Source organism: Panicum virgatum, chromosome 7K, assembly GCF_016808335.1.
Source record: "Panicum virgatum strain AP13 chromosome 7K, P.virgatum_v5, whole genome shotgun sequence".
Taxonomy (NCBI): domain Eukaryota; kingdom Viridiplantae; phylum Streptophyta; class Magnoliopsida; order Poales; family Poaceae; genus Panicum; species Panicum virgatum.
Genome location: NC_053142.1, coordinates 23,969,947 through 23,982,470, shown reverse-complemented (window position 1 = coordinate 23,982,470; position 12,524 = coordinate 23,969,947). Strand labels below are relative to the sequence as shown.

The window sequence follows — 12,524 nt, the reverse complement described above, 5'->3', positions numbered from 1 at the left end:
AATCTAATAAATGCAAAAACTTTACATAGAAAGAATATTGAAATTGACAAAATTCACTGTGTAAATTTCATATAACCATCCTGCAGGTTTTCCATTAGCACAAAACGTGACAATCTGATTAATACCTGCAGCAGAGATTCATTGGTTAGTCTACTGCTAGCCGGTGAATTGCCAAAAAGAGGAATCTTATATATGCAAATCATAAAGACAAAAGAGGACTTACACACCTAACTAATATGAGTGTTATGTTTCCATTTATATATTAATATACTTATATGCCATACTATTTTTCTGTAAAAATTCCAGAAGAACAAAACTAAGACGTAATACAAAGATTATTATAATACGTACAAAATAAAAGGTATGACATTATTGAACCCACTTAAACCTTACATGTAGTTTTTTCAGATTACACACATTGCACAACAACAAGTTCCATAGGCTAAACAATTGATGAAGCTGAAAAATATTTTTTTCTCGAATATTACATTTTACAACCCACATAGATGCATGTTATGTATGGTCAACTAACCATCTCCCTAGGTTCCTCAATCACATGTAAGCTGAAAACAACAGAAAAAGGCCAAAATTCATCAAGCATTCTCGAAAAACATTGTGACCATGCTAACCATCCTAACAGGAGGCACTGGAATGCTTGAAACCCAACCCCATCCTCACCAACACATCCATCGGCAACATGCTGATGTGTTGTAGCCAAAACTGCCCTCCCTCCCTCTTTCTCAGTAAGTCTCACACAAAGCAACAAAATCAGAAAGCAATTAACTAAAAAATCAGATTTAATTAGTACCCATATAGATTACGGAGCAAAAGTGGAACCTAATTGCCCCAAAGTTGAAAACAGCAGAACGCAAAAATGTATTTAATATCCCCTTAAAAACACAGAGTAGTCTGCTGGTTAGTCTAAGTCAAATTTAAATAAGATACTTCTCCTTCAAAAAAATTGAAATAGGATAGAAAATTATAGTATAATTATGTTAAAATTACAGAAGTTGCAGCAGTGTAATATTTATACATACTACTTATTGCATCGTGGAGGTAAAAAGCAAAAAGAGAGCCCTCGTTAATTACTGGCTAACAAAAACTAAGACCACAGTGCAAGTAACATGTGTTAAGACAAGGGAAAATTCGATTCATGCCACCACAACTCCGTGAAATTGGGTGTCATGTTGAAAATCATGCCACTCAATGGCATGATTTTCAACATGAGATCCAATTTCAAGAAATTGGAGTGCTTCAGACAAAGCTAACAATAATAAGCATAGATGGTTGCACAGTAGCTATAGCTAAAACAATGTTACTGGGTAGCTGCTGGACTTCTCTTTAATTACAAAATCAGTGATGAAGAACTAATGACACTTTAATCCACCAGAATGGAGGCTAAGATTACTTCTCTAAACATAAGAGCCAGCGGTCACGTATTCTATTGGTCAAAAGCATCAAAAGACTACCTACTGCTTCTATTATTCTACCAAAAATGAATCAACGTTGAGCTGCACTGAACCAAACTACTAAACGTTTAGAGAAACAAAATCACAAAATCAACCGAGCAGTTGAATTAAAGAAGCTATTGCCACTTTCCTGCTTAGTTAAGAAATGGAGAACAATTTTGACAGAAACTTTTTGACCGAGGCTAGTTGATATGCAGAAATTGAACCCATGTAAACTGGAAATCTCCAATTTGAATCTAACCATAGATCGAATACATCCATGCCACAAATCCGTATCACACCACTACTCCAGTCAATCCCTACCCCTCCCCCACCTACCCACACACACTACTAGATTAAAAATTTTATCTAAAATTGCAAAGAAAAAAACACACAACGAGCAAACCCTAGATACATTGAAGATGCTAATCTGTTATGCAAGCCACTAATCCTAGAATCCTCTCGCGCACACACAAAATAGTACAAACAAAAACCTACAGAAAACAAGCTTATCTGGTTAATCGAGGGGGGTGCCTGATTACATCAAGACCACGGGAAGCTGCCCCCCCCTCCCCTCTGGTACCGCGCTCCGATGAGGCACGTAGACACGGCGGGGATGGTCGTAGGTTCGCCCTCGTCTCCTGCTCCTCCCCCTCCTCTCGATCCAGCGGCGAGAGAACCTGCCGCATGCTGTAGCTGCCTCCTATCTGGCTTTCCCCTTGAACGATGGAAACAAGGCGTCAAATGGGGAGCGGTGCTTTTAGAAAGAGAAAAGGAAATGGTGGACGGATAATGACCTGTTAACATTTTTGCAGACCCGATAGGGTGAAACGGGGCAGAAACAACAGACACAGCGAGTCCGATAGGCTAAAATACACAGAAGACGATCTCCTCCATCTGTATTAGATTGGACGTAACAGCGCGTCGATTGAGAGCTAACACAGATTTCAATCAGTTGACAAGGAGCAAATCTCTAATTTTTCTAGCTAGCAGTTGCAACTCCTTGGGACAGCAAGGGCTGCAGAATCAGGAAGATGGCTCCATATCTGGGGTTCTTGTTCTTTCGATGGTGAAATGATCAGCAACCCTTACAGATCTCACAGGATCCAGTGATGAGGCTGACCTCCACTTGCTTGGATGCTTCCTGTCATGGCTGAGCTGATGAGGCCCTCTTCCCTCTGATTCCCACCTCGGATCCAACTTGCAGCCCTTTGGGACCTGTTTATTCACAGCGGGGCAAACAGGGGCGGAGGACCCGGTATGACAAGATATGGCGCCTGCCATACCTTGATTCAGCTGCAAATACCCTCAGCTCCTCACCTGTCCTGGTCCTGGCATCATGATGGCTGCTGTCGTGATGCACAGATGCAAGAAGAAGCACAACCTCTGCGGCTTTGCCCATTGATCCTAGTTCCCACGACCCCACCGGCCCTCCTGAATCGACGCGAATTGCGAAGCGCGGCAGAGACAACGGAGGGGCAGCAGCCGGTGGACAAGCGCAAGCCGCACGCAAGCACAGCGTTGCAATTGCTGGCCGCCAGCGTGGACGGCCGGGCATGCAGGTTCAATCCCCCAACTCCAAGCAAACCTACGAAGCAGCCTAGCTAGCTAGCAGGTAAGGGAGGAGTGAGGTACTGAGATAGCGATCAAGAGTTGAGAACATCAGGTTAAACCTAAAGGGCACTGTGTGCAAGTGAAGATGGATCAATAGGGATAGGAAATTTGCAATTTTTTACATATCAATTTGACCCAAAAAATTATATGCACTTGTTTTCTTATCGGCTTCAGTGAATTTGGCTGTATTGGACAACAGATTTGAGGACCTTTGATATGGTGTGTTGAGTTCGCCATACCTTGATTTTATTTCGTCCTCCGCCACTGGGGGCAAAGAAACATTTTGTTACCAGTGTGCAGTTACATAAGGTGACTGAGTCATGAGCAGATGGGAGCAAAGGAACACAGGCTGATCTGTTACCTTGTCAACTGCAAGAGTAAATATTTCCAGATCACCATCCTTCTTAATGTGAAACCTTGTGAAAGATTTATAGTTTGCGATGCGCAGTGATGAGAAGGCTTCGTCAAAGTGTATGTGGAACCGGTTGATGCAGATGTATAGGTAGCTACCAAATATGAGAGAAACAACTGGGGTCGAGAAAATCCAGAAATAGATAAACACAGAAGTGTAGTACATGATCAGTACACTCCGCGAAAGAGACATCATTCCGTTCTTGCATATATTTATTCTTGTCACCGCCATGACCCGAGGAAATGTAAAAAGCTGTTAGATGCTTGCTAAAGTCTACAAAACGTGGACTGTGGAAACAAAACAGTAACATGCACCAAATCTTGACAAATTAATCTTCTGTACTGTAATGCATCACGTTTTCAAAATAGTTAAATTCTGAATTTGTGAACTTAGATTACTAGTTCTTGCCCATACAACATATAAAAATTCTTTACAGTAGATCATAGTGAGCTTTTCACTTGTGCCCTGGCAGCCTGGGTTCGAACCAGCCTCCTTGCACTGCAAGGGTAAGGCTGCTAGATAACACCCATGGCCCTTCCCCAGACCCCACATAACGTGGGAGCACTCGCACTAGGTACGCCCTTTAGATCATAGTTAATTCTTGCCCATACAATATATAAAAATTCTTTACTTCAGATACATTCGTCAAGGAATGTCAAGACAAACACACTGTAACATTTCCAGAAAATCTTATTACCTCAGGGACGTCAAAGGCCGACATAAGGTATTTTATACATGCTGGGTACAGTCCCAGAGTCCATTGCTCCAAACGAGCATGAAGACCAGTACGATCTGGAAAATGCTCACTTTCCATGGATCGATACCATTCATACAGAGTGTGATAACGTACAAAAAAATTTGTAATACAGCTTTCACTTGGACTTTGACCCATCACCTATGATAAGAATTCAGGAAGCACACTATGGCATGGCATACCTGAAGTTGCCAATAAATGATTGTGAATACAAATTTCAATGCCCAACTCCAGCAGCAACATTAAAAGTAGCGCTGCAGTTAAATGGGCCAAAACATGGAGGCCGCCTATAATAGCTCTTCTCCTCCTTGATAGTTTGGATGGTACGAATGAACATGACGCCATCAGTAAAGTAAGACTTCCTACTGAAGAGACATAAGAGTGCTAAAAAATATAAAGCAAAGCACTCCATATTGTGCCTGAGAAGCTTTTCAGACACCCAGACCAAGTTTCTTCATTTAAGATATGAACAAGATTACACTGGAACAAATAGAAATAAAATCAAGAATGTGAATACAAATCGACATGTTGGTCAATTTGACCTTCCAAGTGATAGTAGCAATATGAATACAAATCAAGAGACCATAAACGGTAACGGATGACTTATGTGATGCAAAGTATTAATCTGAGGCTGGTACAAAGAATATAACATGTTCAGTACCAACTAGCTAACTTTTGGTCAACAAACATATTTCACGATTTACAGTAATTAGTAACATTCTTCGAAAAGAAAAGGCAGAAATACTACAACAACCACCATAACAACATAGCCTTTTGTTTCAAGCGAGTTGGAGTAGGCTAGAGATGAAACCCAAAAGACACAAAGGTCACGGTTCAGGCACGTTGATAGCTAATCTCCAAGCGCCCCTATCCAAAGCTACCTATTTAGAGATATTCCAATCCTTAAGGTCTCTCTTAACCAACTCATCCCAAGTCAGTTTAGGTCTAACTTTACCTCTCTTTACCTTATCGACAAGGTTTAGAACCCCACTACGCACCGGCGTCTCAAGAGCAAATAAAAATAAATCCATAACAGAGGTCAGCCCACAGAAGCGAGAAAGGTGCAAGCACTACTTAGTTTACAAATCTGGGAATAAATTTGCTACTGGTGGCCGACTCGTACAGTTCAGCTAATGATGACTAATTGCTCTATTCTCAGTTATTTAGCCCTTCTTGGATGAGTTGAAACCTTTAATGTTGCCAGTTGTTCATCTTGTTTAATGGATATTTTACAGATGTGTTGGCAAACTATAAACTTTTGTTTTACATGAATAAGATTTTGTTCAAATTCATTAATAATTGTCAAACTAGCCAAAAATCTAACACACCCTCCTAGGGAAATTGCCACAACACTTTTTTGGGGGGGCAAACTTTTTATTTCTCCAACTGAAGTGATGACTAGTGGGGTAAACGGTACATATATTTTCTGACCAAGCCTAACCAACGAGGGTCATATAGTTCTTTGGATACATTTTTTAATATTTTCTTCATTTTCCAAATAGAAATACAAATATTTTTTAGATGGCAAAGACAAATACAATTTAACCATTATGTGTTGTATATTTGATATTAAACAATTTAATCAGATATATTCAACCAATATCCGACTAACATTTTAACAAAAACACCATACATTATATATGGACTAACAAAAACACCATTTCTAGTTTGATTTTCATATCTAAACTTTCAATTTAGTCTGATTTACCCTCTCTAACGTGTTGTCATATCAGCAAAACCACTATCAAAATCATCCAAAGTGCAAAAACAAACAGTTTTATTAAAAAAATGGAGTGTGATTTCAAAAAATTGGTTTCGTAACTCAGGAGGAAAATCGCACAACCACAAGGTAAATTATTAGACTTTTTCCATCCCATAACCTGTGCCAGCCCGTCAAGAAAATCCAGCCACGGACGCATGCATTGCCGGCAAAGCCTATTTATCGCGCGCGCTACCCAGTGCCATGCCATCGCAGAAGCTTGTTGTCTCGCGCGGCCTGCGCCCTTTGTATTCCGTTTCTTTTTTTAGGCCCACTAAACCTTTTTCCGGCCCATATTAAGACTGCCCACTCATCTTCCATCGTTTCTTCGCCGCCGACTCCATTCCCCGTTGTCGGATTTCTTGATCGCCTCACTTTAATGCTGTTTGCTGATTCCTTCCTAGCATCTTCGAAAGTTTATTTTCCTCTTATCTCAGTTGTTTTTCCTTCTCGTAGTTCTTTTCTGTCAGCTGTTTATTCATTTTCTTTTTTTTCTCTCTCTGTCCCCTCATGTCGAGGTGAATGGTTAGATAGGATTATTCAAAATATAGTACGAAGTATGCATGAAGAATCATCGATTAGTTAGGGGGTGTTTAGTTGATGAAAATTTTTGGTACAAAGGTCACATCAAATGTTTGACCAGATGTCGGGAGAGATTTTCGGGCACTAATTAAAAAACTAATTTTAGAACTCGCTTGGAAACCGCGAGACGAATCTTTTGAGGTCTTTGACCGCATCATTAGCACATGTGAGTTACTGTAGCACTTATGGCTAATCATGCACTAATTAGGCTCAAAAGATTCATCTTGTCGTGTACATCTAAACTGTGCAATTTGTTTTATTTTTTAACTACATTTAATGCTCCATATATGTGTCTAAAGGTGAGGCAAAAAATGTTGGGTGAAAATTTTTGGTAACTAAACGGGCTCTTACTTTATCATATTGTCCCTGTTGTTCATTCTCCCATCTCATTTATGTCTGTGTTCAAATGTTTGCCGACTGATTTTAGTTTCACTTTTTTGTCCTATGTCTTTAATGAACTCTACTCATTTTCACGGAATCTCATTAGATTGTTTGCCGTGGATGTTAATTCTACAAGATTGGTTGATTAGCATGTCTGTGTTCATCTCGTTGGCTTTATAGTTTTCTTGTGCTAAATTAGCAACAGTTAGATAGTTTCTTAAACTTTATTCATTTAATTAATATTTTAATCACTCAAAAACATTATGAAATGTTTTGAACTTTTCAAAATGTTCTAATGTTCCAGTAGAAATCTGAAATATTTGCCCAAACATATCTGAAATGTTTTGGAACAAACTGAAATGTTTTCCAAACAAACCTCAATCAAAACATTCTGAAGTGTTCAATAGCATTTTTTGGGAACTTTTCATGAACATTTTTCCAGCACACTTTGAGTTGTTCCCAAAACTAATCTAAATGTTTTTTGGAACACTTTGAAATGTTCCCAAACTAACCTAATTTTTTTAATCATTTCAAAATTTATTTAGAAATTTTTGAAATGTTCTAATGTTCTAGTACAATTCTGAATTTTTTTCTAAACATGTCCGAAATATTTTGGAACAATCTGAAATGTTTCCAAATAAACCTAAAATATTTTTAATCGTTCAGAACATTATGAAGTGTTTAACAATATTTATTGGAAACTTTTCATGTAAATATTTTTCCAGCACACTCTGAGATGTTCCCAAACTAATCTAATTGTTTCCAAACACTCAAAATGTTTCTGAACAAACCTGAATTCTTTTTAATCATTAAGAACATCATGAAGTGTTCATAACTTTCCTGGTGTTCATTTTTTACTTCAGATTACCTAATCTATATTCTTAACTTTATTGCTTATATAGAATGTAGGGTTCTTCTAGAATCAGCGGATGTCAACAAGCAAATCTACATCAGCAATAATGGTCGGAACATTTACAATGTTCCAAAACATTTGTCAAAAATATTTAAAAATGTTCCATTCATATATAACAAATTTGACAATTCTTTGGTCGGAACATTTAGAAATGTTCCATTGTTTCCACACAACTAGTAACGTTTCAAACATACAAAAAAGAATATACAAAAATCATTCTAAAGTGTCGCAATAATGGTGGAACATTCAAAAAAGAATATATATAAAAAAGAATAGTCAAATTCGCAATTATGGGCCTACAATGGGGCCCAGTACTTCTTCCGCAACAAAAACATTCTGAAGTGTTGGGCCCCAGCCTCCGCGTCCACTTCCCACGCGTGCGTTGGGCGGGCGCGCCCGTCCGCTGATGCTTCTGCGATGTAATCGGGTGAAGTCGCTTAAAGCGACAAATAGATGCCCCCTGCATCGCCTCCCCCCACTGTCTTCTTTGTTCACTGCCAGCTAGGTCCCATAAGCGCCAACTCTCCTCTTCTTTTCCCCAATCGCAACACCTAGCAGGAGTTTGAATCGGCTTCGATTCAGGCTCCTTGTGCGCGCTCATCTGTCTCTAGTGAGGGTGAGTTTGGTAGAGTTTTTCTTCCTAATTCTTTAAACTTCATTTCTTCTTTTTCTACTATAGTGATTCTGATGAGGAGCAAGGGAAAACTGGGGAGCATCGGTGATTGTGTAGTGATTGAACAGTGAGTTGTGGAGACTGAAGATCGAGGATTTTAGCTCCTAACTTATAGTGAAAATAAATGAGTGATTCTTGTTATCTCCGTTCTCCAAAAGAACCACTACGTCAGAGAGAATCTGGCTTTGTGTGTAGAGGTGGTGAGCGGGAAATTAGTTTCCAATCTGGCCGGGTTTGTGTGGGCTTTGGATTCCCCTCCGTGCTCCTTGTCGTTGCGCATGCCAGCTTTGTTGGAAGTTGGAACTGGTCTCCGATCGATCCGATCCTCGATCGACGTTGCCGTGTATGTAATGGTGGATCGGAGATCATTCTCATGCAATAATAATCCATCACCACGTCACACAGTGGAGGACAGAGCCCATCATGCATGGCTTGTTGTGGTTGGCGCCGCCGCCGTCTCCCCGCCACGCTCGTTCTCCTCATCGCCGCCAGCTTCCTTGCTGGGTGCGCTACTGCTGAGGAGCTCTACACTCCGCTGAGGAATCAGATTTTCTGCCCGGCGCCACCACGAACGCTGGCCGGGTTCCTCAACATGACCTTCGGCGATCCGAACGACTCGGTGCTCGGCGTCATCATGTGCTTCGCCGACACCGCCTGGGCTGACTGCAAGAAGTGTCTGAACAGGGCGCCTTCTTATATGGTGAGCACGGCGTGTCCGAGCGGCCGGACCGGGGCGCTCCTGTACGAGGAGTGCCTTCTCCGCTACTCCGACGAGTACTTTGCCTCTACATATATCTGCGATAGTCTATAGACGTGGTGGGAGTCCTACAGCGTGTATGTCCATGACGTGGTGAGCATGAACAATACTCGGTGGAAGATGATGAACAGGCTCATCGCTGAAGCCGCCGCAGCAGACTAGTGGAGCAACGAGACTATAGCAGACTATAGTGGTTAAATTGTATATAAACAAAAATTGCTTCATTTGCCTCAAACAGCTTAGCAGTAGCAATAGCCGGAGATTTAAAACTTCGGCTCACGCACACTACATATACACGAATGTCACAGGTGACATTTATGTACATTAGAGATGCATAATTATAAAAGAATAAGGTCTAACATATGTATCTTCAATTCTATGGCAGATGCAGACCCAGAAACGTGATAACAGGATCGGGTGGGGGAGGGAGGGGGCTAAATAGTAAATGGCTAAAAATCTCGTAAGATTACAAACCCCTGCAGGGGTGGGCCCAAGGCCCGGCGAGCCTGGACACTGGCCCGGGCTCCATGCCCTGCAGCCCAATAGAATAAGACTATACCCCGCTGCCAGCCCAATAGGTAAATTGAAGTTGCAGCCCAATGCAACCACGATAAAGCACGACAGCCGCGACGTTTCGCATTCCAATCGATAAATCCCCTCGCCGCCTTTGCCCGGCATTTCGGATTCCGATCGAAAAATCTGCTGCTGGCGCCTAGCGGGTCGACGGCGGACGGCGGCCGGCGGCTCAACGCGTTGGCGTCGCGTCGCGTCGTCGAGCTTGAGCTCTTGCACAGGTTCGAAGCCGCCGACATCTGCAGCGTCTAAGGCTCTAAGCTCCAACTATCGATCAACTCACTCATCAAAGAATGGCAGATAAAAAGCGGAAGCTCAGCCAACTTGGTAAGTAGTAACTAAATAATTGATTCTTGTTCTTGTCTTCTTGATGTTAATTTTCATTTTTTTTTCACTGAACGACCACTTTGTTGGATCGATCTTCTTGGCTACCAATATTTGATTTGTCCATCCCATGTTATTGGTTTCTTTCAGGAATGAGGCGTTTCTTGATTGACACAAGGAATCAATGTGCACCTGGTGGTGGGAGTCATGGAACTGAAAGAAATTCAAGTGACAATGAGGCACAAAGAGTACCAGATCAACCAGAGACACAACCAATTTTGGAGCCACAGGAGATACGTGCAGAGACACAAGTAAATTTGGAGCCAAGGGAACTACCAGATCAACCAGACACAGAAGCAATTTTGGAGCCACAGGAGATGCCAACAGAGACACAAGTAAATTTGGAGCCAAGGGAACTACCTGATCATCCAGAGCTACAAACAAATTTGGGTAATTCTGTTGCTGAGTTTAATCCAAATGAAATTCTCTGTGACCAGCGCTTAGGAAGCAAATATATGAATATGCTCCTGAAATTCAAGACCAAGTTCACATATGTATTGAACAATGACTTCAGTTCTGAAATTATGGAAGGTATTAAATTTGCTTATGCTAATGGTTGATATGCTTGTATGAACTTGTTATTGGTCAGTAAGTTGGTCCACCACTGCCCTAGTGTACAATAATGGTTTGCGCAAGCATCGAGGTGCAAGACGTAAGTGCTACCAAGCAGCCTCTAACTATGTTAACATTTCGCAAAGCAATCCCTCCTTCGTACCTCTTTGTATCTTTTTTTTTTTTTGCTTAGGCACTTTGCAAAGCAGTCATTCTCAATATATCAATCACTATATGACGGTCTTTAATCGAGTTGGGTGTCTACCAACCGACAGCAGAGCAAATGGAAGAACGGTGTCTGCCTTGTTCGTGCATGGATTTTTTTTTTGTGAAATTTTGGTCACAATAACTAGTTTTGTTTTTGGCAAATTTTAATGGCTATATAATTTTGTTTCTGGTCCATGCCCCCTAATTAATAAAATGAAAATATGTACAGCTTTGCCTCTGCATGTGGACCATGCCCCTGTAGCAAGTTTCTATACTGCTATATCGAGTGGAAGGCTGAATCTCTGCACAACATTGCATCAGTTTTTTAGGTTATAAAAACATTAAGGGTGGGAACGTGGAAATGGTTATCCGAATTTTTTGCATCCGTATCCGTATTCGCACCTAATATGGATATCCGTATCCGTATCCGATTGTAATGTGGTACTAAAGTGGATATATCCAAATTCGTTTTTCCTCATTTTTTTCTATCTGATTCCACATCCGTATTCAACAATATCCGTAACATTCGTACACATAGAAAAACTATTAAATATATATATATATAACTAATGATTAGTGATATATTAGTTTAAGTATTAATAATAATGTATTTAGTGGAACTATTTAAAAGTGATCATGAATAAATGACATGTGCTACTAGGTTTAATATTACTAATGATACATAAAGATTAAGTTTAATTAATTTCAATTTAATTAACTATATTTTGATATGGATAATCATATTGATTTTAATTTGCTTTGGTTTATCCACTTATTGATAAATTATAAATATACTTTATTCCATTTATTCTTTATAACTATTGATATTTCCATTAACATATTTATTCATTTGCATTTTATATCTTTATATTATTATCTATTTAAATATTTATGGATAAATATGTTTTGATGAGATATCTTTTTCTTAACTACAAAGGTTACATTCTTTAATCCTTATTGTATAATGACTTAGTGATACTTTCGAAATATGTTTATAATGAATATAACTATGTTCAAAATCAAGTAAATATCCGAATTCGTATCCGAATTCCGTTTTGCATTGTATCCGACAATATCCGAATCCGTATCCGTATCCGAGTTAAAATGTGGTAAAAAGTGTTATCCGGATCCGATTCCATGCGTATCGGATCCGATTCCATCCTTAAAAAAACATATTAGTTACTTTTTTTATTAGAACAAAATGTGTTTTCTATACCTAATACTAAAGAGCCAAAATTTCTGCCACTAATTTTTTTCTATCCCTTTTTCCTGTCTGCCGACCCGCTGAGTCCGGCTCAGATAGCTGCAGGCCCGACCCTGGGGGTGGCAGCCTGTGGCGGGGGATCCTATATATCTTCCGTGTGATAGAAACTTTAACGATCGCACAGCCCATGAACCGAAGCCCAGCAACGTATGGCCTAATTGGACAACGGTAGCAAACAGCACATGCACCAGACAAAGTGCGGGGACGCTGCCTTTTTTCGTCAGCGCGTAAGGAGGCTCAGCCCACCGTGC

General features: G+C 40.3%; 1 protein-coding gene and 1 pseudogene across 1 annotated transcript; one reads left to right on the top strand and one right to left on the bottom strand.

Annotated features, from left to right (window-relative positions):
• Positions 1-1,813: 1,813 nt before the first annotated feature.
• On the bottom strand, positions 1,814-4,714 carry LOC120640028 (annotated as a pseudogene).
• Positions 4,715-9,977: 5,263 nt separating this feature from the next.
• On the top strand, positions 9,978-10,915 carry LOC120642959. Its single transcript, XM_039919518.1, has 2 exons — positions 9,978-10,193; positions 10,341-10,915. Exons 1-2 carry the CDS (start codon positions 10,160-10,162, stop codon positions 10,808-10,810), a joined length of 504 nt encoding a protein of 167 aa, XP_039775452.1. The 5' UTR covers positions 9,978-10,159; the 3' UTR covers positions 10,811-10,915.
• Positions 10,916-12,524: the final 1,609 nt, after the last annotated feature.

Excerpts from the sequence above, each read along its gene's own strand:
- LOC120642959 (XM_039919518.1), top strand. The coding sequence starts at position 10,160 with ATGGCAGATAAAAAGCGGAAGCTCAGCCAACTTG. Across the intron at positions 10,194-10,340 it reads GCGGAAGCTCAGCCAACTTG|GAATGAGGCGTTTCTTGATT; the intron begins GTAAGTAGTAAC and ends GGTTTCTTTCAG.